We start from the raw sequence: 26,672 nt of genomic DNA, 5'->3' as shown, positions 1-26,672 counted from the left end.
CCGTGTACACTAGAATCCTTTTACCAAACTCCTGGGAGAGACAGGGCAATCGAAAGCCAAAACGGAAGGTTGGCGTGACCACAGTACTATGCAGTAGCCTACAGCCCCCATTATTCAGTCGCAAAGCCTCCTCGTATGGGACATTCCAAATCGCAATGGTGACTTGCCCAGTTAAAGCTGCTTTTGGTATATCCCTCTGGGTTCGGTCTCTCACGTAGCAATAAGAAATCTTCGTTCACAGAAGCATCAAGCTCATCGAGTTAACGTAGAGCCTTATTATATATACCGCTTCATCGTTCATTATGCACTTCGTTGCAACAAGAACCTCATGTTGAGCTGATGGCGATGGTGACCACGATCACTGCAGCAATGCAAGGGGCAGGGGACCCTGCAACGTCGCTTGGCATCCGTCCGATTTGCACCTGAAATCCGGGGATTTGAAGAATGCCCCCACAGTTCCTCCTTGACCAGATCCGTTCGTCTCAACCCTGCAGGAGTGACAAGGAGCCGCTCAGGTACCGTGTCAGCGTGTGCCTTGCGAACTTCCAGCCCCAAGTGGAAAGCGCAGCTTTCACCCAGGACCCACCGAATTATGCGTGCTCGGCGAATGGCGGAATGAGAGGGACGGACTTGCGGCCCAAGCTTTCACCTTGCCAGCCCTGGCGAGCGGCAAACCCAGCTTTGGCTCGCTTGGTCCGGCCGGCAAGCAATCTTTCCAAACCGTGGCCTCAATTGGAAGCACAGACCAAGCCCGCGATTATTAGGGGGACCCGTGGAACTAAACAAGGTAGGCATCCTCGCATCTCCCAAAAGCTTCCACCATTGAATCACGGCCACGATCATCACCACACCACCATCCACGCGACGACAATTTAAAGCAGGAGCGATACTTTAAAATACCCTCCTCTTCTCGCTTCATTCCTTTTTCTTCCTTTCGCAGCTTAATCTCCTCTTAATATTCTTTGTCACAATGGTACGTTCTGCAAGTCTACAGCAGCTAGCTTCTCTCTGCTTTGCTGTTCATATGATCACAATGCCTCGTGAACCATGTTCTGCTACTTTCTGATCGCGTTGTGAAATACGTGATACTGTAACATAGCTAACGGTGCAACCCCAACCAGTCTTCTCCTCGTGCCTCCTCGCCCAGCTCCCCGCCCGCTGGCGGCGCTACCGGTGTTAGCTCTGCGCGCCCCTCCTCGCCTCCTCCCCCGGGCGGTGCTCGTACCGCCATCCGTCGCCGTGCTGCTGCCGACCAGAAGGAGAAGATTGCCAATGCTCGCCCCAACAGCACGCGCGCCGCTGGTGCCGGTGGCTCCAGCAGCACCATGCTCCGTCTTTACACCGACGAGAGCCCCGGCCTCAAGGTCGACCCCGTTGTTGTCCTGGTTCTGTCGCTGGTCTTCATCTTCAGCGTCGTCGCTCTTCACAGTACGTTTAGTCCGTCTTGTCTTTTGGGCAACGCCTTGTAGTTTCCTTGAAACAACGGGTTTCTTTTAAGGCAGATAAACAGCAGCGAGCATATGGCTGACATAACTTTTCTCTTCAGTCATTGCCAAGATCACCCGCAAATTCTCCAGCTAAACGGGCTGGGCATCAGCAAACAACAATGCTATCCGGAGCGATTTGGTTTCTCTTTTGCCGCGGCGGCTCACCACAAGGTAGTGGTTGAGACGAAACCCGAAACGATGAATGACAGCGACATACAACAACTATGCCATATTCACACGAAACACACAATGGCACAGATGCGACCTCCTTGCTGCTGCGGTCTTGGCAGGAAACGATAAACCATTAAATGATCTGTCTCATTTGCCCAAAGACACAACAATATTTCGGGAGAGGTAGTGGGTAGTACCGGTAGTAGGCGCCCCTGAGCTCGGCTGGGGTGCTTGTTTCGCTTCGTACATAATAACAGAAGGAAGGATATCAAGGGACGAACAGAGTGGGCGCGTTTGGGAATCTGGGGACTGGTGGAAAATTCATGGCCAACCAAAAGGAATTTGCTCATGAAAGGGTTAAAGAAAACGATGGAACCCATGCAAACCTTTTTAGGTCTCCCAGAGCGCATAGATATCCCCCATCGGCTTTCAGAGCTTTGAGGGGATGATAAATATGGAGGGAAATGATTATTGTTTTTTTTTTTTTTTTATCTGTTCGTTTTTACCATGTAACCTAGCTTGTACGATGACAATTTGATTTCCTCTTTTTGTGGAAGGTAGACGGGATTGAAAATGAGTCTTCCCACTTCAAACCATACTCGTGTCTTCTACCCGTTCTTTGTGAGTGTCTCTTCTCCCTTGTAGTTGGATGACGTTAGAAGTCCGTGCCCTGGGCCGCCTTCACTCGGCCTTGCCCATTCACTGGCACACCCTTTCGGGTACTTATATCTATGCTACCTGCTGTGGTTTCGTTTCTCCTCTTTCGTTGAACAACTTCTCCAGAATCGAGCCCTTTTCGTTGTCGCCTTCTAGCCTCCTCCGACAAATAGTTTCCATCTCAATCTGGATCATAGTCCCAAAGGGATATGACAGAGACTCCTCCTAGTCTCTATACCCACATACCTACTGGGTTTCCCACAATTTCACGATGACGCTACTTAGCCGAGTTATATGATAACTCTCGCGTATCTCTTGTCGCACTGACTTCTTGAAAACGAGAATGTGACGCCTTATCCGCGTCCATCTCAGGCTACGCCTCCGAGGTCTTCTTGTGGCGTTCGTTTTCCAAGGTGAGACCCGTGCTAGTTAGTGTATGTAATCCAGACTTAAGTTTGGTCTTCTTTCTAAGGGGCAAATTGGGTCGTTCAGGAAGTGTACACGTGTAGAAGAACATGTGTTTTTGTGGCTTTCTGTTCAAACAAGTCTCTCATTATGGGGGAAGGGCTGCCGGAAGTGATGTCGCTTTGGGAGGTGTGTGTGCGTGTGTGTGCGTGTGTGTGTTGAAAGTTGAATGCTCGACTCTTGATGATATTTGGGAGATGTACTACCGTAGGTACTCTCATCATTGACGGCTGTGTATGTCACTATGTCACTATATTGGTAGTCTGAAAGGCAATTGGGGCTACAAGACGGTATCAGATGCAGCCTTGTTGTTGGAGTGCTGTTGCTGTGTCACGTCGAGGGTTTTTTTTTTTTTTTTTTTTTTTTTTTTTTTTTTTTTTTCACTCATATACGTGCCTCGTCTAACGCAGTCGTGTATGCTGAGGAATTGAACGGCACAAGTACCGTATAGATTAGACTCAGGGCATAGGGCTTGAGGTTTCCTGAAAATCAGGCATAATCTGTAAGCATATTGCAACATTCATACCCTCCAGAAATTGTACTCAAGACGGTGATGTTCAATGTCTCCACCCTCCAGCGCCTTTGAAGAGATAGATAGTATAGGGGGGGGACGTAGAAGAATCTGATTTTCATTCCTCCAGGGTTCGGTTAGTTGGTGGTTTGTATGCAGACGATGCGTACGTATATGGGTACGTAAATGCTTCCACCACCAGCAATGCCGGTGCGTTGCATATAACCTCAGAAGCTAGAACGCGTAAACATGTTTGCACTGAGGTACTACGATTTGAAGAGGGAATTCCCTTGGTATAATATATGTGGGATTGTTGCCCTGGGACTGCATCCGGCAGGATATGTCCTAGGGGTAAGGCTTCTTCTACCTACCTAGGCTTTCCCCTTGTCGAGCTTTGAGTCGAACTGTGGTTATTATTAGGGTTGGTCAGGGAATGTAATGTCTTGGATCCTCATGTTGTCCCATGGTACTGTAGAACATTCCACGCAAAAAGCTCCGGCAGCGCTAATGCGAGGAAGCCATGCGCATCACATCCACTTGGGTTCCACGAACGATCAACTTGCGGACTTCAAAGTGATGTAAAACCGCCCAGCGGGTAAGACTCGAGTTGGGTGCAGATATGTACTGCGCGCAGCGAGCTACGCTCGCTATGAGAACGGCTTATCCCTTCCCCCTGGCTGGTGCCGGCCAAGAACCCCTCCCCACCTGTGCCTTGCTTTTGGCTCGTACATATCGTTCCCGCGATGGCGGCCCTGCATCGCGGGCGATCTGACTGTTGCATGTATCTGAGTGGTGGCTGATCCCAAGCTATGTGTATGCACTTCGTCATCCTCTTCTCCCTCTTGAACGAGGAAAAGAATAGGTAGGCGGTGGGCAAGTACCTGTGTCGTGACATGTTCCTAAGGACTGCAACAAGCTGTATGGGTATCTGAAGAGTGTGGACGGACGTCCTGTGTTCACTTATCGAACAACCAAATTGGCAAAGGACTCAGCTCAAGTTTAACACGTGCGAGCGTTAGTTCCAGGAGTCATCTTACGCTGGAATGGTAGGGTCAAATGTATGAGGATTTGTCGGAGATGCCTACACATGTATGCTAACGTTGTAGGGTAACCGATTAGCAGCGTAGTTGCCGTGGGGAACATGACGACCCTGAAATACTTTACCATCAAGCATTCTGAGCCATCCCCAACGTGCCGCATGAGTTTATATTAATGCTCCCTCGGCTGCTTGGTAGCGGGGTTGTCCGCCAGCCATTCGAGTTCTGATCACCAACAAGGTGGTCCCATGGGAACACTGGTGCCTCTCTTTGCATGCAATTAAATGGACGCCTAGAACCGAGAAGCCCATCCGGCCGGTTCTGCCGTTTTGGTGTGGTTGCTATGACCGACCCTATTGCAACCACAGCTTCTCCAGAGGTAACGTCTGCTGCTATGGGAAAAGTGGTCTGAGAAGTCTCCTACTTAACTATGTTTGCCTGTTATGGTGTAAAGAGTGGAATAGTCGCCGGCCGCCACGAAGCTCAGACGATAGACCATAGCTTGTAAAGTCGGTACATGCGCAGCTCTGCGATTTCTCGCTATACACTAGTATTGTGGCCATCACCAGCCGTCCTCGTTGGGAGATTCACTCACTTGATGAAGGAGGATCCCGGCTGACATGATGACGAGCGTTGTTCGGTTGAGGTCGGCAAGTGGAGAACATCATGATCGATGTGGTAAGGTCCGGGGATAGTCGAATCTTCCACTGCTTCTCCCATTGGTGCCGTTTCGCCGTTGTGTTAAGTTAGCGATTCCAACCTCGTGGCCCCCAGGCACACTTTACTCAGCTGGGCAGGTAAGATTGCACATCAAGTCCGAATGCCCAACATTTGAGAAACAAGAGCGAGAAGACGAATACGTAGACATACATACACTACCTCTAGGCACGCGCCCTCGTAACCTGCCCCATCACGCGAGACTTGCTGTCGTGTTCGCCGAGTTCACGGCCAGAAAAAAACCGAGCAAATGACAGGTTCTGTCTGTGAAAGCTCCTGTACTCGGTGTTTACAGTCATCATGAAACCAAGCTGATCGCAAAGTTAAGTACTGTAGGTTATGCTCAACCCGGATCCAACTGAATCGGCCCTGTTGGAGAAAGGGGCCGGGAGATAATTGAGTGCCAAGATCAACGGGCGGTACCTGATCATTGATGTTCAACGTCATTTCGCCGGGCTGTTGCAACTTGCAAGACGGGCAATGACAACCCAGGCTGTGTGAGTGGTGAGAGGAGGCAGTGAGCGGGCAGTGACTGTGGTGAAGTGGACTCTGAAGTGCCCGCCAGAGCGCCTGTCCGCTGTGTGAGAAGCCACCTGCAGCCCATCCGCGTGGATACCTACTAGACTGTTAGTTCCCTGTAGTGCAATTCATCTGGGCGCCCCCGCCGGCTTTTCACTTCCACTTTCACTCCGGAAATCCACCTCTCAACCTCAACGTCGGGTCCTAGAGGTAGTGCTCAGTCTCGCCAGTCTCACACCACTAGAAGGGAAAACAGACGGGAATGCCCCCATTCCTCGCCAATTCACACGACTCGCGCACTGTTCACTCGGTCCCCATTCATACCAGAATCAGGCAAGCAGGAGACAGAACCGACGCGAGAATGCTGGAAGTTGCAACGGCCACTGCGAGCCGACCACAGCAGGATTAGTGAAGAAACGCTGAGATTACCAAGAAGTACCACTCGGCACTGCCTCGGGGAGTCAGGGCAAACCAGTCAACCCATCACCATCCCGCAGACTCTCTTCCCATCTCCCGTCCCCAGATCCGGGTCTGGTTGAGATCTCTCCACTATACAGTACACGCTACAAATCGCGGCAAGCCAATTCCTATCCTACAGTCCTCAACTCTACTCTTATTCCTTGGCAACAGACCATAGGTTTATAGAGGCTCTATCCAGGCTTCTATGCACCTTCCATCGTTCGTCGGACAAGGACCACTAAGTGTACTACGGTGTGTTGTCGATATAGCTCGGCTCCCAAGCTCTCTACCTAAGGAAGGCTACTCAACCTGCTTGCTTGGCTTACAGCGTGCATGCCAGCTCCTGAACTCCTGATTCAACTTCCGCCGCATGTCTAAAAGTATCCCCCGTACCGCCGCCCGTCATCCGTCCAACCTGGAGGCCATCCGCTCCACTCCCATTCTCCGTCTTTGCCCGCTCGTCTCTCCAGTCGTCGCTTCCACAGCTTCGACGGATATTGGTCTCAATTCTGCGATCTAAAGTCGTAAACCGATCTTGCGACAGGCCCAGCGAGTTGTTAGACAGGATCCTAATCGGAGGAGCATTCACCAACTCCTTTGCCTGACTGGCCACTGCCAGCTGGTAGCTGCATGCGCATCGCAGCATCGCATTGAGCCACAACGAGCCGGCCCCCCAAGACGATTCTCACTTTGCGCACCGGTCGCGCGTGCCTCCGCACTCTCTTCAATCTCGAAGCGACCTTCGTTACTCTCTTCCTCGGACTCGGACATACCACTGCAGTTCGTTTTTTTTGCGAATGGTTACAGATACAACGCTGCTCGCTGCCGTCGCCCGTCCGAGCTTATGCTGCGCAGCTGTAGCCAACACTGTGACTTGGCCCCAAACTACCTACGCGCTCCTCCAGTTTACCTTCCACCCATAGCATTATGGCAGGATTCTTCAACAAACTCAAAGGCGCAGGTGCAGTATGTTGAATAACTCCTTTTGACTTCTGTCCTGTGTCGCTAACAAGCTCATGCAGGGAAGCTCCAAAACCGACAGCAATGCCTCGTCTAAGAACAAAAAGGACGAGCCGGCGGTGGAATTGACTCCCCTTGAGAGAATACTGCAAAATGCTGGGCCTCTTCGGGAAGATGGAAGCGACAAGTACTTTGGCTTGGAAAATGTAGGACCGCATTTTGGAACCTTGCTGTGTGGATGATGTCGCTAACACAAATGAGTTTTGTAGTTTGGCAACACATGGTATGCACCACCCGGCCGATGACAGTAAAGTTTTATGCTAATCCCAGGGAAACAGCTACTGCAATTCGATCCTTCAAGCGTTATACTACTCGGAATCTTTCCGAGAGAATGTCGTGAACTACCCGCCTTCGAATAACACGTCAGAAGGCAATACGAGCAAGGTCAAAGTCTCGATACGGCCACCGGTACAAGTCAACGGAAATGCGGCGACGCCCGGCAAGCAAATGCCCAAACCGCGGCAAGGGTTCACTCCTGGACCAATACCGATGCCAATAACGCAACCGATACGACCCGAAGACAGGCCTGATGCCCCAGAATACAAGAAAAAGCAGGCCATGATCAAAGGACCCGTGTTGGAGTTGGCCCAGGAAAATCCAGATGCGTACGGCATGGAGGAATGCACGTTCACCGGGCTCAAGGATATTTTTACTGCTCTGATTCAAAGCAACTCCAGGACCGGTGTCATCAGCCCACAGCGCTTTCTGGATATCTTCAAGCGCGACAATGAAATGTTTCGCAATTCTATGCACCAAGACGCACACGAATTTTACGGCCTTGTATTGAACGATGTTATCTCGAATGTGGAGGCGTACGCTAGGCGTATGCAGGAGAGCAGGAAGGAGATTGGAACGACATCGTCTCCATTGAACCAACAATCGTCATCTCCAAGCCTTACGAGGAGCGTGATGGCATCCAACCTCAGGACGCCGGAGACAAGCTGGGTGCACGACATTTTTGAAGGCGTCCTAGTTTCCGAAACCAGATGCTTGACTTGCGAGACGGTGTCACAACGAGACGAAACGTTTTTGGATCTCTCAATCGATCTGGAAGAGCATTCTTCGGTAACGTCATGCCTACGGAAATTCTCCGCAGAGGAGATGCTTTGCGAGAGGAACAAGTTTCACTGCGATCGTTGTGGCGGCTTGCAAGAGGCTGAGAAGAGGATGAAGATTAAGAAGCTACCAAAGGTTTTGGCGTTGCATCTGAAGAGGTTCAAGTATACCGAGGACTACAGCCGACTACAAAAGCTGTTTCATCGTGTCGTCTACCCATATTATCTTCGCATGTTCAATACGACGGATGATGCTGAAGACCCGGACAGGATTTACGAGTTATACGCAGTCATTGTCCATATTGGAGGTAATGCCTACCACGGACACTACGTGTCAATTATCAAAACCAAGGATCGGGGCTGGGTTTTGTTCGATGACGAAATGGTCGAGCCCGTTGACAAGAATTTCGTGGCGAACTTCTTTGGTGACAAGCCAGGCATGGCTTGCGCCTACGTACTATTCTACCAGGAAGTCACCTTTGAGAAGATGAGGGAAGAGTTGGATGCCGAAGGACTAGAAGAGATGAGGCTAGCCACCCAAGCAGCCGACCTAGCAGCCGGTGCGGAACAAACGAACGGGACCGGAAATGACTCCTTAACAAAGGTCAACAGTCAGCCGACAGTACCAGTGGAAGATCTTGACCCATCGGTAAGCCTTGCTCACGCCCAAACAGCTCCAGGCGGAATTGCCAGTATCTTACAATCTTCAACGCCGACCCAGACCCCCGGACCCGAGCCTTTCTCCCATCCTCTAGCTGCGGCACCACCTCCGGCCCCTGCCGTCATAACGAAGGCGGACGAGGCAGCCACGGTCCCGCCCAAATCCAAGGATGAACTTGCCAAGGAGAAAAAGGAACAGAAAGCCCAAGAGAAAGCACAGGAAAAGGCCCGAAAAGCCGCCGAGAAAGAGGCAGCAAGGCTCGCAGAAAAGGAGCGTCTTGAGAAGGTTGCAAAGAAGCGCGGAGTACAGCAAAAAGAGCAGGAGCAGCTGGCAAAGGTCATGCGCGAGAGCAAACAGCTGGCAGCCGAGGAAGAAAAGAGGCGCAAGAAGGAGGCGGCAGCCGCTGAAGCAGGCACTAAGAGTGGCCCCAGCAGTCCCAGGCTGTTCAATCGCGCCGGCCTGGGTGGCAAGTCTCTCTCACGCAAGAGCTTTGCTTTTCTGGGAAAGACCGGCGGTGGTGGTGGTGGTGGTGGTGGTGGCGGTGGCAGCGACAAGTCCGAGAAAAGCAGCGACAAAGACAAGAGTGACAGGGCGGAAAGCAGCAGTACAGAGCAGAGGAGCAACGAAAGTATGACCAGCAACGGCGTGGCTGAAAGCAACGCGAGTAGCCGCGCGACTACTGGTGATGTTCATGGTGGCAACGGCTTTGGCGGATTCTCGTCGTCGTCGTCGTCGTCGCCGTTATCGCCCACGTCACGAGGACCGAACGGCATTTATTCCCATAATCACCACCTGTCGAGCTCGCCAATGAGAACCATGACGACGCCAGAGGGTATCAAGAGGGACGTGCGAGCGTCTAGGTCGGCCTCGACGTCCTCCATACTCGGCCCGCCCCCTACGGCTCCGGAGAGGTTCGAGAAGCCGCCGCTGCGAGACCGGTTCAGCTTCAGCATGGGGAGGAAGAAGAGTTCACGGTTCCTATCGTAGTGCGATAGGCCTTTTGGATGTTTATCTGGTAGTGGGGTTGGTGGTCTGGAGGCGGTAGAGGAGTGCTCCAATTGTAGTACGAAAAGTCGAGAAAGCATAGGGAGTAGATGTAGTGTAGAGGGGTGAACTAAGGGGAAAGGGGAGAGGGGGGAGTATTGGCGTCTAGGAGCGCTACTTCTGGAAGTTGTTGGTGCAAAACCTGCATTGCATGGTCGAGGTGTGCGAGGAGTTGTTGAAACCCGCCGCGCCCTTATTGATTCTTTTCTGGCCGGCGGTGGTGGGTGGTGTGAACTTGCAAGTTTAGGGGAGCGGAAATAAACAAAAGTAGACCAAGCAAAGTTGTTGAAAATGAAACGAACAAAGGTTCGCTGAACCTGTGAACACTTCCGGGTCAGTCAACTGTACTGTGGTACAGTACAACTAACCGCAGCTGGGGAATCATGTTACCGGACGGTTAGAAGCAAGAACCCTTTTTATGGCACTCAGGTACACTGGCGGGAAATCTGTTAGAGGCGGTAGTAGATCGTTGTACAAACTGAAGAATGTGCTTCACTAACAGAGGTACATCCGGTCCTGCTGCGAACCTTCACTCCTTCCTCGTAGAGAGTGAGTGATGGACTGGACTGAACTGAATTGTCCAGTCTTTCAAGCCCTCGCTCCGTCCAGTTAGTTCGTTCAGGAAAGAACATAGGGTACCTACGTACCTCTATGGAGGTGTAGTCCACTGCCGTGCCGACTGCAGTGAGCCATCAACAGTTCAGTTAGTTGCCGCCGTCTCAAAGCAGAAGGTACTACCTTAGCCATCTGAATGTGTAGACCAACTAAATAGGTAAGTAGAGTTCGGCAGGTACAGAACCATACAGTCTTCAGTTGGTATTCTGCTTCTTGAGTTGCGACTGCAGTCGGTTTGTATTCTGTAACCCACAAAGCCAGACTGAACCAGGGTAAGTACTGAGATGAAATGTCTACCTTATTTGTACTCCTACTACACCCACATTCACCGAAAAGCCAAGTAATTATCACAGGCACTGACTTTGATTCTACACTACTTCGCAATTCTCATCAAGGGATTTCACACAACCGCCTCTTCCCTGTCTGAAAGTTTGCAGCCATTAGTCGCCCATCAGACCCAAGCGGTGATGTCAACTTTACATTAATTCTTAATCATTCCGATGCGTTATCACCCTTCTTTCTTTCTTTCTCTTCTTGTCAGCCCACAACTGAGGCCGTGTAGTCCGAACCATGTGACTAAACCCGTCTTCCAAATGTATTTTTCGTATGCTTTGCTTTGCTTCCTGTTCCAGTCCTTTCTTGATGCCTGATTCGCTCGATGACCATCCTCAACCTTCCTATTCCCCTGCACCATCCTGTTATGCATCTCTCTCTATTTTTCTGTCTTCAATTCGACACCCAGCTTCCTTCTCTTCGTTGGTGCGATGTTCGACTGAAGGATCCTTGCTTAGCCAAGCACCAGCTCGTATATTATTATCAATGTGTTGACCAAAATCAGGAGGGCTACATGGCAGAGAAGAAGTTAGCAAGGGGTTTCAGGTGTACAAATAAAAAATATCCCGGGTGCATATGTAGGTATATACGTACGCCTCATCAACGTCCGTACGCTCGCAATCAGGTTCATGATCTTGGCTTGGACGGAGGCATCTGCGCTTTGGCCGAAGGCTGGGTCGTAGGAGGAGGGAGAGAAGTTGACTGTTCAGAGAGAGAGAGAATAGGTTAGCTGTGATCGGTTTTGCTTGTGCGCTTATGCGCTTGCTTGACTGCTGTTCTGCTGTTGAGTGTGGTTTGTGATAGATGGATAGGGGTCGTGGTGGATGTGGTGGTTCCTCCTCCTCCTTCTCTGCCAGTCCCGGTGTGCGCTGGGACAACATGAACCGAGCAGTCGATGTATTCCTACTCGCTGGCTCATCTGTCCTTCCTTCCATCCGTATCTCTGCTAGCTGGCTGATGACCCAGTCCATCGAATCCAGCGCAGTTAAATCCAGACAAACCGAACAAGGACAGCTGAAAACCGCCCTCCCCTCCCCATCCAATTACCCATCCCATCCCCATCACCCACACCACAGCAAACATCACCATAAACCGCCCACCTCCCACGAATTCCACACACCGTCCATCTCCCAGAGAAGGAGGTCCATCGGATATTCCAAGCAGCACGAGAACAGCGCAACAAAGCCAAGCGACGAGGCAAGGGGACACAGGACATCACCTACTCCTGGCAAGAAACCTATCCTCAGAGAGGATGGCAATAGCGTTGATCAATAGGCAGGAGACATAGATAAGATTTCCGAAGATCAACATCTTGACGAATGGCGCTGGGGCGCGGCGTCGTCGTCGTCGTTTGGTCGCTGATCGGTCGGTTTGGGAATAGGGTGCGGGAGGAGTTTCTCGTTGTGTCGCGCGCGCGCGCAGTCGGTCAGTCGCCCGGCTTTGGGCTATTTCGAAGCGACGGAAAGGTGGCCGGGTATTTCGATCGAGAATGGAATCAACGGAAGTCCAATCCGCTGGACCTTGAAACCGTCGATTGGCGAGCACTACAAGCGAAGAGGTATGATCTTCAACCTCTCTCTCTCTCTCGCGTTCGTGGTCTCAGTGTCGCTCGTTTGTTGGTTTGTTGGTCGGTCGGTAGTGGTGTAGCTGTGTGTAGTGAGGTGCAAGTCGGGTGTGGGCAGACGTGCCGTGGCGCCTATACCGCGACAAGGAGTGACGGACAGGGTGCTTCCAGTTCGACGACGGTGCTTCAGTTGGTTGCAGGCGGGCAACGGAACACTAAAGCTGTCATGTCATTGTGGAGATTCCAAGTACCATCAACACGAAGCTTAGGTTCCCGGCAGGCAAGCGGAGATACGTAGGTACCTACCTCTACCTTCCCTTGATTCTGTGGCCAATCAGAGGAGGGTCTAGGCTGGTGTAAGCCCCTATTCGTGACATCGGATGGGAGCAATGAGCATGGCTACGAGACAAGGCTCACTCGAGTACCTACAGCAAGAACATTGCCATCACGGCACAACCATCATCAAGCCTCGCTTTTTCAAATCAGCCCAGGCAATGTTCACGACCCTACATCATTATTCGACGTGAAAATATCTCTTCCCATTCTTCCTCTCACTAACACAATCTCTTAATCTCTCTCCCATACACTACTTTAACAATAACCTAACAGTAGCCTTCCTCTTCCATTCCCAGTTTCCTTCCTCAACATTTAACCCTTTCTTGACCAATGTGATTAGAGTAAAGAGAAAAGAACAGATCCTCCCAAGTCCAATCCCACCAACTGACTGCGACTGGACCGATAGGAAAAACATATTGTACAAATTCAGTTTGGAACACGCAGAACGCCTGCAACATATGTGCAAGGTTCTTGTCCATTTACTCAAACTGACAGAAAAGAGGAACAAAACAAATTAAGCCAGTGAGAATGGGAGGACAGCCAAGCAACTTGCACGTAACACCGTCGTCCCTCCCCATCCGACCTTCCTCCTTTTCCAATTTCAACTTGACACTTCACATCACCTCATCACAACCCTTGACAACGATAGCAATAACAGGAGGCAAAGGCAAATAATCACACACTGAAGGCGATGGAATCGTACACAAACAATGTATGAAGAGGATGACTGGGTATTTACGCTAGTAACAGTAGAGACGAATAACAAGAAAGATAGGTCGAACTGAGCGTTGGGAACGTTAACAAACCCTATCCGATCCTAACCTAGCCCATCCTAATCCAAGCCTTTATGAGTACAGTTTGAAAGAAAAGGAACACTGATGATAACAGAGTTCAACACCAAGTGCACGTTGCCTGCCTATTGTTTGTCTCCCGTCCCAGCGAGAGTCATAAGAGATGCAGCCTGATCAGATCCAACTAGCCGTGCTTGATGATAATAGGGTCGCCAAATTTGGATGATGAAAAACAGGTGGCTGTGACCAGGGCTGTGTTGTGATTATGCTATGTAGGTAGGTTGTAAGATGTAGTCGAGGAGCGTTTTTATTTTTATTTTGCCTTCTTCGTATCCAAGTACCGGGCGGATGATGCGATTGATTATTCTTGCTCTGTATCACTTCCATCCAGCGTGTCAACGTCACCGCTTGAGTTGTTGTCTGTGGCATCATCGATGTCAGCTTGGTCCAAAGACCCGTATTTGGCCTTGTACCGCGCGAGCTCGTCCATTTGTTCCTTCAGAGTGCTGAGAACATCGTTCATCGGCGCCCGAAGATCATTCAGCTTGGTAATTGGTCCGCTGCCGATTGCTATGTGGCGAACAGCGAGCGAAGTGATGCATGTCTGTAAATGGAAACTTTAGTCTCTTGATTCGTCGCACAAAGGGTTTTGCTTGGGCTCAACATACCTCGATTCGGCTGATTTGATGTTCCATGAAGTTTAAAAGAAAGTGGTCCGTAACCTCTCCAGCCCTTTGCTTCATACGCTCCAATAGCTCGGTCTCCGGTGCCTGAAGTCCGCGGGCGTTAGGCTCCTCGAGCGTGCTGCACAACATTTCAAGGCGCAGCGCAACACGCCACAACGCCCAGATCGTCTCCGGCTCGAACTGTATCTCGCTGTCGGGATCCATAGTCGCCGGCTTAGGCGTTGTAAGAGCGCCATAGGGCTGCAATGCGGCCGGGTTCTGCGTGCTTTCTGTATGGGCATGGTGTTGTTCCGTTCTGCCCACAAGCGCGTGAGGGTATACCGAGTATACGAGTTCAGGGTTCTCAAGGCCCTTGAGCTTCTTCTCGCCCATGTCCTTGACTTCGAACCCTTGACTGCTCAATGCCCGTAGCTCAGCTCGGATGGCCCTTGCAGTAGCATCGTCCTCCAAAGAGTCCTCGTCAACATCAACCGACTCCTTGTAGGTCTCAAGGCATCGATGAATCTCCGTAATGAAATCTGACGATGCGGTAATCTGCCCTCCGTCAGCGACAGCGGAGATACGACTAGCCTTGTTGACCATGGGTCCATAATAGTCCATTCGTCTTGTGACCGGATCTCGCTCAGCTAGGGGCTCACCCCAATGAGCACCCATCCGAACTGAGAGACCTCTGGTGATGAGATTATTGTTTCGGTCATAAATGGGCTGGCAGCTGCTGTTACTCAGTACTTCAGGGGGCCAATCCACTGTTAGCAGTTTCATTTGCACGGCAAAGCACCACAACAAGGCAGACGTGGCCGTGGGGAAAGAAACCATAAATGCGTCTCCTTCCGTCTTGACTTCGAAACCACCAATCATCCTGAGCTGTCGCCGCATCACCTCATTGTGAAGCTTGATCGCCAACCTCATGGCTTCGGGATAGTTTTCCCATAATTGCGTGGAGTTTTTGATGTCGGTGAACACGATGGACAGCTGTCCTGTTGGAGGCGGGACTTCCGCGTTAAGGCGCGCGAGATTAGAGTCCAGGGGTCCTTCAGCCCTCACCTTCCTCCTCTTGATCCCGCTCGGCGGCACATGACCAGGATCATCTTGCGGCATCGAGAAAGTAGCATTGAGCTGTCCCTTGAATTGCTGCGCTTGTCGTTGCTTTAGGTTTGCAACGCCAATCATCATGATCAAGAGCTTGTTGGTTGACCCATAGGCTATCGCGAGGTCGCGAAGCTTCTGAGATGCCTTCATCAAATCGCTGCGACACTCACGCGCCACATCCACGATGAGCTCTGGCCGAAGATGCTCCCATAACTCTTTGCTGGCAATGAGCACTGTCTCATCTTTGTCGTCAATGGTGTGCTCGGTGATGTCGGGCGCTGCCTGCACTGCTGGTAATAGCTCAGTATAACCAAACGCACGAGACACATTGAGGACATCGTTTAATCGTCCGTTGCGCGAAACCCAGCCTCCAGCATTTCGAATGCGACTGCGCTCAACGGGGTCCGCCGGGTCATGCTTTTTGGTTAGCATCTTGAAGGAACCGTTGGCTTGGATGAGCATGCCTTGAACATCGCCAACGTTGGCGACGTAGAGCTTCAGCTCGCTCAAATAAGCAACGGTAGCTACGCAGCCCGAATTAAGGTCTTCCTTGGTCAGGACCGTATGGGCGTAATTCCTGCTAGGGTGCGAGTCAAGCCCCCTTTCGTCTGCGCTGTTAGAGAGGCTCATGAGAAGCTTGTTGACCGACAAGAAAGTACGCCTCAGGGCATCCGCCGGATTCTCGTTCAGCTTCCCCTTGACCTTCTCAAGCTCCAGTATGAACAGTCTGCTAAACTCTTCATAGAGAAATTTGGCAATCTTCGAACCACCAGTGCTGAGCTCCTTGCCATCAAACAAGGCCACGAGCGTATCGGTTTCCACAGAACCCAAGCGAGGTACGACAAGGTCGAAAAGAGACAAGTGCTCGTTTTTGCCCAGCGTGTCCGCCATACCGTACGGTAGATACGCACCGGCCTTCATTTCGGAGGTTCTGACACGGCGGTCTTCCGTTTGGTCAGGGATGTTGGGTAAAGTATGAGTTACTTCCATCAACCCAAGCACACGAAGATTCGTCAGCTTCGAAAAGTCGGTGTCAGCAAAATCATCGTCTCTACAGCTTTGTGGCTGACGATAATTGTTCTTGATCTCCAATCGCTTGTTGCCAGAAAGGTTCAAGTACCGCAAATCGCGGTTGAAATTCCAATTCCAATCGTAGGGCACGTTGGTGACGTTGTACTTCAGATTATTGCTACTACAATCCAGAACCTGAAGTTTCTTGGCCCTCGATATTTCTGCGGGTAGGTTGATAAACTTGTTGCCGTTGATGTGAAGAGTCTGTAAGAGGCAGTGCTCCTCTAGGAAGTCCTCTGCAGGTAAACTAGTAAGTTCGTTGCCAGAAAGGTACAGCTCCACGAGCTGAGGCCAGGACCTGATCGTTCCTTGGGGCATGTCGCTCAAATCGTTGCAGGAAAGGTTGAGTACTCGAAGTTCAGGGAGGTGCTTGAGCTCCTCGAAGACGTCGTCATCTAGCTGGTTGTCCGCAAGATAGAGGTTCTTCAGAGATCCCGAAAACGTGTGGGTGAATCGGTAAGACAGACTGGAGTCTTTCCTAGGGCCGTTACTCGGGGTTATTACTCCAGTGCTGCTCTGTGTCGTACTTCGTGATACGACGGACGTCTTGCGCCCTCCTTTCCCATACAGCGACACCATGGAGCTCTTCCTATTGTCTGGTCCTGATGGCACGGGTGACACAGCAACGCCGAGGAGTGTACTAGAAGCCTGGCTAGGGCGTCGCGACGCATCCCCATTAAGGTCGTCCATACTAGGTGTCCGCGAAAGGAGTCCGTTCTTGTTGCCGTTCGGGAAGGGATATGCACCTGGAGATGGGCTAGCTTCTCCTGGCGCTTGTGGCGCACGCGAGGCAGGCTTGGGGAACTCTGTCAAGATGTTGGAAGATGCATTGAGATGTTCGAGCTTGTTCGCCCACCAAATCTCGTTCGGAAGTTTGCGCATGTTGTTTCCGTGGACGTCTAACGTTCGGAGCTCCGTCAGGCAGCCGATTTCGGGAGGAAGCTCTCCAAGGTGGTTGTTTGCCATGCTGAGGTGGTCAAGTTTCTTGAGGTTACCAATTTGGTTTGGCAGGGAGACGAAGTAATTAGAGTCGAGTATCAACCTCTCAAGGTTCATTAGGTTGTCGATTGATTCGTCGATGCTCGCTAACTGCGCATTGGACAGGTTGAGGATCTTGAGGGTAGGAACAGGTGCTTTGACTTCAAACTTGACAATCGGATTCGAGTTGAGTTTCAAGCTTCGAAGTCTTTCAAAGGACCCACTGAATTTGGATATCTGGTTGTGATCGGCGGATAAGATCTCCAACCGAGGTAGGTCAGAAAGGACGTCAATAGTACTGATCTGGTTGTATCTGATGTCCAACTCCCGAAGGCTGACTAGGTCCCTCACGCTCTCGGATATAGGCCCAGACAGTCGGTTGTTAGTGATCACGAACTTCTCAAGGTTTCTCAACTTCATCAAGTTATCGGGAAGGTTGTTGATTGAATTGAAGCTGAGGTCGAGGTCGACGATGGTTTCCAGCTCGCAGATGAAGGACGGGAACACGTCGAGGAAGTTGGAGGATATATTAAGTGTCCGCAGCGACTTGTAGGCTCCAAGCGTCGGGGGGAGACTGCGCAAACAGTTGTTGGCGAGGTTCAGCTTGAGCAGGCCTGTTAGCTTGCTCAGTTCGCTATGATCCAGATCCTGGAGGCGATTGTTTGACACATCTAAATAGGTAAGCTTGCTGGCCGTGGCGAAGCTCTTGGGTAAGGCCTGCGCCTCGTTGTTGTTGAACTTGATGTCCCGAAGAGCAGTGCAAGCTTGGATGAAGTCTCTAGGGACATCTAAGGATAGATTTCTGGACAGATTGAGGGATACAATCTCTGCTGCCTTGCGATATAATGGTACCGGTATGGTTATTAGGTTGCGCCCAGACAGGTCAACATGATTGAGCTTCTGGTTCCTGAAGTTGATGTCAGGTGAGAGCAAATGCATGTCGGCTTCCTTCTCCTTGAGGAAGACCCATCGACAAATGTAACTGTTGTCTTCGCGACCGATTTCGTCAATGCCATCCTTTTCTTGATAACCTATCTGCTGAAAGAGTCGCTTCTGTATTCTCAAGGGTTGTTCGGCGCTATTCAAGACCCTGAACAAATCGTGCTTCTTGATAAGGAGAGAGTAGCTGTCCTGAGCACCCGGAGGGAGATAAGTCTTTTTCGCCACACCCATGATAACATCCTCAGCTGTCGCAGTCAAGGGCAGGGTAAGCGTAGTCCAGGTGCTATCTGACCTAAAGACACGAATGTAATAATTGCTTTTCTTCTCCTTTTCCTCGGAAGGTTGACGTGAGCACAAGTCTTCATTTACCTGAGGGGCGAGAGACTTTTTGTTGTCGCGCACTGCCCAACTGTCCGGGGCAGCCCATGCGCCCTCCGGATCTGTCGTGATCGGGACAATCATCTTTTCGGATTCGCGTCGCATTGATATGCTGTTGTCCAGGGGGGTCATGGGTTGAGGCTTGGTCAAAATTCCCTCCATATCATTAAGGTTCGTATCGAGATGATAGACGGTTCCACCTCCCATGTGCATGTCAGTGGGCCCAATGTCCTCGTCCATGTCATCTTGGGGCTGTTTGGCCGAGCTCGATTTCTTGGAGGTGAAGAGTTTCGTGGTGAACCCCGGCGCCGTCGTCTGGCGCACATAGCCAGGGCGGACAGGGACCTCTCGTTGCTCGCTAGGGTCCAATACGTAGACGGATGCTGGGTAGGTGGACTCGGCGGCGCGGGTAAGGTCCTGTCTCGACGGGCGGTGTACTAGAGTGTGGTTCGAGCCACTCCGAAGGCTGGAGCCATCTTCCTTGTCTTTGTTGTGCCGGCGGAAGCGACCCAAGATGCCCTTTTTGTGCGATGGAGCTGGAGATGATGTTCCGTCGGAAATACTGTTGGCTTTGAGTCCCCGCGACGTCCCTGTCCAACTGGGCGCTGGACTCTGTGCGCGAGATCGGGTGCCCATCATAGAGCTGGAACCGTTGCGGAAATCCCTAGCGAAACTGGCTGCCGAATCCTCCCTGCTAAGCGATGGCTTCAAGGCCCTTGGATCCTCGTTACTCTTGTTGTGTTTATGATGACCCGGTAGGTGCACGATGGAGTGACCTGACCGGGCGGAAGACGAGGTCTTTGGTGGGTTCTGGGAGCTGTCGATGTAACGATCGCGATCGGGGCCAGTGAGACTTGTTCGAACGGGTGCTTCGCCATAGCGAGCGATGTCCTGTGATTTGTGCAATGGTCAGTTACGGCGAAAGAGATTACTCGTGTAATTTTTATTGTACGGATTGGTAGGCACGGCAGGCAGGAGGAGTCCAGACTGGAGAATAGCAGGAAAGAGCGGATTTCTCGGGATTGGAGCAGGGCAACAACGACACCTCACTGGCAGGCTGTCGTTGTCATTGTTGTGTAAAAGATTCCGCAGCCATTGCCTTGGGCTTATTGTTAATGTGGTTGTTGTGAACTTGAAGACGGAAGATGGCAGGAGGGATCATCTCACCGCCGACATGTTGCAGGAAGCGTCAAACGAGGGTTGCGTTTGGAGCAAAGAATGAGACGGCCGGCGGCCATTGCCAATGTTGATCCCACTGCTACTCATCCAATTCGCGATTCCCAAACGGGATAGCTCGGGGTGGAGATAGGAAAGAGAAGGCCAGAGATAAGATTTGGCGAGGTGTGGAAATGGGGTCAAGCGAGGGTAGTAGCTAGTAGGTATAGGTAGCGTAGGGTACCTTTAGGGATACTACTGCTCCTGTATCTCTTACCAAGCTACCACCACAACACATTACGAGAGAGGGGAGGGAAGAGGGGGGGGAGGGGGAGAGCGAAGAGGGGGAAGGGAAGATCGAAAACAGTAAATTCCAAAAGACAACAAAAATAGAGAAAGAGAGAAACAGAGAACGAGGCTATACGTACGTCGGCTTCCTGGTACAGAAACGGCACAACTTCGGGCGCAGGCACTGGGGTTCGCGGCCTCGAGGGCACGGGCGAGGCATCCCTATCTCGCCCGCCGACAGTCGAGACGGAGCCAAAGGTGGAGGGATGGTGATCGGTGGCATTGGAGTAGTTGCGGTCCCGGTGCGAGCGACCGCTGCCTGGTAGGCTGTAAGAGTGTGATCGGTGTTCCTTCCCTGTGGACATGGGGCCCGAGTGACTCGGCTGGGGCAGGCTAATTTCCGACGAATCTCGGCCAGGCCAATCGTCCCGATCGCCAAAAAACTGCTGGAGCTTCTGTAGCCCGCCCCGGGTCTTGGAAGTCCGCGACCCTTGGCTGCTCGCCGTCGTCGTGATCGAAGCAATCGACGGCCGCCGCTCATCGTCGTAGTATGCCGAATCCGGAAACTCCATGCTGCCTGCCGACGCCTGCGAAGGCCGTGCCGTCATCGGCCGGATGCCCGGCGATAGCTGCGATATTACCGACAGATTATCCGTAGAGTCATTGAGGAAGCTGCCCATGGACATCCCGCCGCCGTTGTTTCCCCCCAGATACGGTGCGTACTGGCCGAGATTGCTGAAGGTACCCGAAACTGATCCTGCAGCGTGACCCTGCTGCTGCTGCTGCTGTTGTTGTTGTTGCTGCGGCTGCTGCGGCTGCTGCTGACTGTGCGATGACGTTCGGCTCAATGCGCCGCCTGTGGTGTCCAACATTGCCGCCATTTCACGACGATATCCCCCCAGCTCGCTCATTCTGTGTTCGCGGATAGACGCATTGGACGGTGTAGTGGGCGACTGGGTCAGGCGCGAGCCCCCCGTGGGCGATACTTGTTGCTGTGGTTGTTGCTGTGTCGGCGTCTGCTGCGAGTGGTACTGAGAAGGGGATTGAGACTGCTGGGAATTCAATGACAACTGCGGCTGCGAACATGATTGAAGCGTGGCCTGTGACAGTGAGTGCGACCGCGTCTGCGTATGCGGCGACTGCGACTGGGACTGCGACGACTCGAAATCTCTCGATGACCTGCTGTAGATGGGCGGCCGACGCATGCACCCGTTAGTTTGAACTGCAGGAAAATAGGGCAAGAACAGGCTTGACATGTAACAGAAGGGACGGCATTGAAGAACGGGGTTTCCGGATAGTTGCGGTGACAGGACAGGACTGTGCAAGCAAGACTGGGTAGGTATCCGTATCACAGAATCGCTCGAGGACCACGAAGCCCCCAGGAAACAACTAACAGACTGCGTCGCTCGCTTCAACTCACCTCGCAAATTGGGTGCCGTCATCCGTCTTCAAACGCGTCGGCGCGGGCCTGCGCGAACCCTGTGAGGCGGACCGAGATACATTGTGGCCGCCATTGCTGCTACTGCTGCCCGCTTGCAGCGACGGGGACAGCGGCCGTGTCATCGAGCTGCCCAGGCTGCTGGTCGGCGTCAAGGGAAATGGCTTCGCCGTGATGCTGGATTGTGCGCTGTCGATGGAGCTGTAGCGGGAGCCGCCGTCATTTCTCGTCATTGTCACCGGCGGGAGGCGAGCGGAACAAAGATGCCAACTACTAGGAGACCACAGCCATTCCACGTGAGGATGGGGATGGCCAGTGTTTTCAGGTCATGGCCTTGTCCGATGCTAAGATGGCGGGCGTGTCTTGTGGTGACGAAGAATGGGGACGTTGAATTCCGACAACCCAAGACGTTGCTGGCGATGTGCTGGTGTGTTGTTGAGGTGTTCAGCTGCTATCTCGTGGGTGGCTAGTCCAGGTCCGCGTTTGCCCTCTTTGCTGGGCCGGCAAAGTGATTCTAATCGTCACAGTTGGGTATTTGCAGCGAATCGGAAATGGATCAGATGTCGATGTTCACCAGCAAGTGAGTGGGCGTGGAGGTAGGGCGGTAGGTCACTGGCGTCCGGGTACCAACATGGGTGGGTGGACGGCGGACCAGGGTGGTGGGTGAGATGTGCGCCAAAGATGGTCCACCATCAGAAACTCGACAATTATGTCGACAATTATGTGTCCAGTCCTCATCACTATCTCTAGGTACCCTAGTGGTCGGCATTTGGGGCTCTCCGACAGTAGTGTACTGTGGCAGCGATTGGCCCCATAGCAAAATCTGGACAGGGCCTCAAAAAGAGCCAGAGCACTCGGGTTTCTTGACCGAGTCGCTAGAGTACCTCTACAGCTGTGTGACAGTCCGAGCCTGTGTCCGGCTGTGAGCTGCCCAAGATAAACAAGCCGGGCTGAATCCGAAAGGTCCCCGGGCGGTGATATTGCCCATTCCAGACATGAGAAGGAAACGGGGGCTGACGAGCAAGTGTGAGCATCAGGATAGTTTACACTGTCCCTCTGGTTGTCGGCCACTGCAACTTCAAGTTGGGTTCCAGGACCCCAAGCCTTTCAGGACTGCGAGTTGAGGCTCGGCTGGAGTCCATGCAACCTGACTGTCAGGGCCTCTTCAAAGAAGCGTTCAATTGTTATGATGAGGTATCACCTGAAGCCGACATCTGTACATACATCAGCGACCGAAAGCAGACACATGAGGCACGGCATAACCTGCTGCCGGTTCGGGCCTGTATTACCTACAGTCCCATCTGCCATCTCAGCGCACGAGCGGGACCGCCCGAATTATCTCGGTGACAAAACATAAGAACTTTTTGGGCTTCCCATCCGTGGCCACAGTGTGTGCATCAGAGAGGTTCCTGTGCGCCAAAGCACCCCGAAATTACAGGTACCCATGTCAAGTCGGTGTCTGGTGTCAATGTCAGGGCACCCGACGGATGGTGCGCACATCGGTGAGCCGTACGTAGAGGTAGGGTACATCGATTCGGAACGGCAGATTTGCAGGGGTGGCCGCAGCCAGCATCAATTCGCTCCGCGTGGGGGTATGCCCGCTCCCTCAGGCTCCGCAACCCTGTCGGTATTTTGTGAAGCTCACGATGTTTCTGTTTTGAGGTGTCTTACTTGGCGCCCAGAACCCCCCAAGTAGTCTACCATGTAAAATCGGTGAATGTCGCAGTATGAACGACTGAAAGCGCCTATTTTCTGAACTGCATCTGTAAACACAACCTAACATCTCAACAGCTGCAAGGAACCATGCAATGTGTCGAGGGCCTGGATATGAGAATTGGACGCCAGCCAGGCACGGTACGTACTGTGTAGAGGTACCTTATGGTCGGTCCCCGGACCCCATTAACGTGGGAGGTGCGAGCGTTCGCCGTCGCTTGGTGCAGTGTCTCTACCCCGTAAAATAAGAGACCTTGCCTTAACATTAGCCCGCGGTTCAAAATACCGGGCTACTAGCTACCCGAACACGTGTGGTGACGGGGTGTCGTTAACCTCTATTTTCCACTCACCTAACCTACACCTGTAACCAACAGAGCTTGCCCCGGCGAGGGATAAAGCACGCTAAAAGTCCAATATCATAGCTAGGTAGGCTTTTCGTCGTTGGGTACCTAGCGGGACTGCATCTCCAATTCCACAATCTGCCCCCATCCTATCTTTTCGTCGAGTTTCCATGTCATTCATCTCATCAACAAACTAGAAGGTTGCTTACATGAAGCCAAGAAACAGAGCCGATCTAGAGCTTTACGCCTCGTTCACGGACATCTATACACACGCTTCTACAAAGAGAGGAGGAGCTTCAGTTTTCGCTCGAGTTGGCATCCCGTGATTCGGTCTAAGGATAAAACCCGATAAATGGGTTCCCTCCCTGGGTCCCGCCACAGAGAGCCTCGTTCGTCGGAATGGGTCTACTTGAGCAGAGGGTAGCCCGCTAGTCCCTCGCTTTTTTGTTCCTTCTAGAGGAAGACAGCTGTGAGGGGTAGGGGTAAGTATGAAGCTGGAGAGATGACATGGATGTCCAGTTGGGTGCCGCTTGGACAAAGAGCAGCTCATATCGATGTATGCCCGCCAATACAACTCGGCGTAAAACAAGTTGGCAATGACTCGGAACAGCTACCGAGCTTGGAAGAAACAAAGCCGGACCACCTGGAGTTGGCATGGGGCTGAATATTCGCGACAGCTAACGTTCACAGGGCATGTTTTGAAGAGTTGTAGCTCCCTCTAGTTTCATAACTGGTAGTGCCGCAATTGCGGAGCAGTGAATCTGATATGTGACTTCGCACGTTTCTATCCTGAAACAAATGGAAACCTCTACAAACAGAGGTGGTTTCTTCTAAATCCTTTCCAACCACCAACTTACATGGCAACCCGGAACAAACCAAGAATGTTTTGTGAAGGAAAAGGGGGCTTTGGGAGAAGTACATTGACGTGCGCCCAAGACGAGGAGAAACGCCCAAGATGTTGCACGATCAAGGATATAAGAAACGAGAGAAGCTTGCCCAGCTCACAGGTTGTTCTATTTGCTCCTCCCAGTACATGCCATGTGAATATTGGCACGCTTGAGCCCCATCGACAGTGCTCCCGACGACTAACTAAATCCTTCAGGTTGACGACTTTGTGAACTCTTAAGATATAGTTCTTACGCGTGCTTTCGGGGAAATGGGCGTGTAAATTGATTAAAGATCGCCGAGATCCGAGAGAGTGGATATTGAAGATATTGTTGAATGACCGTCGTCATCCTTCTCAACCTCGATGTGAATGACATCCTTGCCATTGAACCTGATCTCTTCATCCTGTCCTTTTTCACCATCTCTATCCTCGCGCTTGGGCTTCTCCTCGTCCTCATCTTTCAACCTGCTTTCATACTCGTATCTGAGATGAGCCTCGTCTTCGTCTCTGAGGCCCATCTCATCATTTTGGCTTTCCTCGTCTTCTTCGTCCTCATACAAGACGTGATCTGCATCTTCTTCGTTCAAAAGCTCTCCTACCCATGTGCTGTCTTTCATGATAGTCCTTGCCTGTTCCTCTGTCACTTTCTCTGTCCCTTCCTGAGACATATCCTCCATGATCAGCCGCACAGCCAACTCTGGGACCAAGACGGATTGTACGTATACCATATAGCCACGCTTCGAAACCAGGCGATCTTGCACCGCTCTCTTCCGTAGCTCTGAAGAGAACTCATTGACCAAGTATTCCGACATAAGCCGTAGACCGCGCATGCCGTAGTACCCAGGAGTCAGATTCCCCTCCGATTTCAGTAGAGTCTTGTTCTGGCCCGACTTGATCTTGTCATTGAGGGCATTGGCGTAGTAGGATTTACCGCCGTTGAGAATGGCGCGAAGAAAGTTGTGGTGCTTCTTTATCCGTTCGTCCAGCACAGTCCAATCGATGTCGGGATATCCCTTGTTCTGCCATTCTTCCTTGGCTGATTTCCTCTTGTGGGACAGGCAGAACTGTTGTTCTTGGTGAAGAGTCATTCTAGTTTGCCTCGCTCTAAGGGTTTCGAAGAAGGACTCGTCGACATCCTCGTCACACATCGGGCAGACGAGCTTCCGGTTTGACTCAAGAGCGGAGTCGAGATTTTTGAGGGGTGAGCTTAGCAGTATAGGTAGCGTAATGTCTGCTTCGTCGAATCCTGATTCCAGCTCTTTGTCCAAATCGAAGGGAGATGAAAAGTCCTTTGGAATTCGTAGAATAGTCGGCTGTCGCTTCTTGGCTTCTTCCTCAGCTTTCCTCTTTTCCTTGTCAGATCTCGACTTTGCAGGCCGTACACGAGGTCGTCCAGAGCCTGTCTTGGTAAGTTTCGTTACCGAGGAAACATTGGTTGGAGAGGAGCCAGATATCGCATCGGGGATTCGAAAGTTCGTCCTGGGAGCGTCCGCCTTTCCATTCTCGGCGGCTGCTGGTGGTATTTTGAGTACCCTTGGGGTTTTGAACCCTGGCTGTTTCGTATCTCTGGGTATGTGGAAGCCGTTCTTTTTGCCAAATGTTTTCGATATCTCTTTCCTGGATTTGAAGATGCTAGACTGGTGCTGGCTGCCCAACTGTTGCTGACCCGTCTTCTTTTCCGTAGATACCCTTTTTGGAGGAGGCTGTACGATTGAGCTTCCTTCATGGTCAGTCTGATCATCCTCAATTTCATCCCACAACCGCTTCTGTTGCCGCGTCGCCGGCCTTGTAGATGAGCTGGTGGTGATGTCGGTTCCTGGAGAGCTGCCGTGTTCTCTGGAGGGAGAAGTTGACCTTTGTTCTCCCTGTCTGCCACGGTGCAATAAGTTCGTCAAATCGCCTCTCATGGATTCCGCAGATCCTTCGTCGTCGCTGCTCTGAGGAGGTGCATCTGGATCAACATCGTCCATTTTTGAAGGAATGGTTAAAAGCGGTGGAACTCCTCGTTGATTTTTGCTTAATCCAAGGAATCGCTTGCCCTGTGGCATGCTGGGTCTCATCTCCTTGACAGCTCAGGTAGAGAACAGGCCTTGAGGATACTGGTGAGGCGGTATCGCGCCTGGGAGCTCAGACTGGAACTTGCTGCAGTCGTGCGAAAGCCGAGTGTTTTTGTGGTTGCAGTTCCAGGACGAGGAAGCCAAAGTGTTTAAGTATTGCTTGGGAAGATGCTAAACAGCCCAGGTACCATTAAAACTCATAACCTGC

General features: G+C 51.8%; 6 protein-coding genes across 6 annotated transcripts; 2 read left to right on the top strand and 4 right to left on the bottom strand.

The window, feature by feature from the left end:
- Positions 1–807: 807 nt before the first annotated feature.
- NEUTE1DRAFT_90703 (uncharacterized protein) lies at positions 808–2,141 on the top strand (the record flags this gene model as incomplete). Its single annotated transcript, XM_009857770.1, has 3 exons — positions 808–973; positions 1,122–1,428; positions 1,547–2,141. The coding sequence occupies 3 exons, from the start codon at positions 971–973 to the stop codon at positions 1,579–1,581; spliced, it is 345 nt and encodes a 114-aa protein (XP_009856072.1).
- A 4,113-nt stretch (positions 2,142–6,254) lies between these two features.
- NEUTE1DRAFT_149965 (uncharacterized protein) lies at positions 6,255–6,969 on the bottom strand (the record flags this gene model as incomplete). The annotated part of the gene is made up of 2 exons (XM_009857769.1): positions 6,255–6,635; positions 6,713–6,969. 2 exons carry the CDS (start codon positions 6,792–6,794, stop codon positions 6,346–6,348), a joined length of 372 nt encoding a protein of 123 aa, XP_009856071.1.
- Positions 6,970–7,039: 70 nt separating this feature from the next.
- On the top strand, positions 7,040–10,268 carry NEUTE1DRAFT_125926 (uncharacterized protein; the record flags this gene model as incomplete). The annotated part of the gene is made up of 3 exons (XM_009857768.1): positions 7,040–7,170; positions 7,322–8,747; positions 8,820–10,268. 3 exons carry the CDS (start codon positions 7,040–7,042, stop codon positions 9,744–9,746), a joined length of 2,484 nt encoding a protein of 827 aa, XP_009856070.1.
- A 497-nt stretch (positions 10,269–10,765) lies between these two features.
- NEUTE1DRAFT_90697 (uncharacterized protein) lies at positions 10,766–12,120 on the bottom strand (the record flags this gene model as incomplete). The annotated part of the gene is made up of 3 exons (XM_009857767.1): positions 10,766–11,261; positions 11,346–11,453; positions 11,975–12,120. 3 exons carry the CDS (start codon positions 12,060–12,062, stop codon positions 11,206–11,208), a joined length of 252 nt encoding a protein of 83 aa, XP_009856069.1.
- Positions 12,121–13,350: 1,230 nt separating this feature from the next.
- Positions 13,351–21,700, bottom strand: NEUTE1DRAFT_149962 (Adenylate cyclase; the record flags this gene model as incomplete). The annotated part of the gene is made up of 4 exons (XM_009857766.1): positions 13,351–14,046; positions 14,111–19,477; positions 20,170–21,211; positions 21,450–21,700. The coding sequence occupies 4 exons, from the start codon at positions 21,698–21,700 to the stop codon at positions 13,804–13,806; spliced, it is 6,903 nt and encodes a 2,300-aa protein (XP_009856068.1).
- Positions 21,701–24,691: 2,991 nt separating this feature from the next.
- On the bottom strand, positions 24,692–26,377 carry NEUTE1DRAFT_90692 (uncharacterized protein; the record flags this gene model as incomplete). Its single annotated transcript, XM_009857765.1, has 1 exon — positions 24,692–26,377. One exon carries the CDS (start codon positions 26,375–26,377, stop codon positions 24,695–24,697), a length of 1,683 nt encoding a protein of 560 aa, XP_009856067.1.
- Positions 26,378–26,672: the final 295 nt, after the last annotated feature.

This window comes from Neurospora tetrasperma, assembly GCF_000213175.1.
Source record: "Neurospora tetrasperma FGSC 2508 unplaced genomic scaffold NEUTE1scaffold_81, whole genome shotgun sequence".
NCBI classification, from domain to species: Eukaryota; Fungi; Ascomycota; class Sordariomycetes; order Sordariales; family Sordariaceae; genus Neurospora; species Neurospora tetrasperma.
Note: the sequence above shows the minus strand (reverse complement) of the source record. Positions and strands in the feature narration are given on the sequence as shown.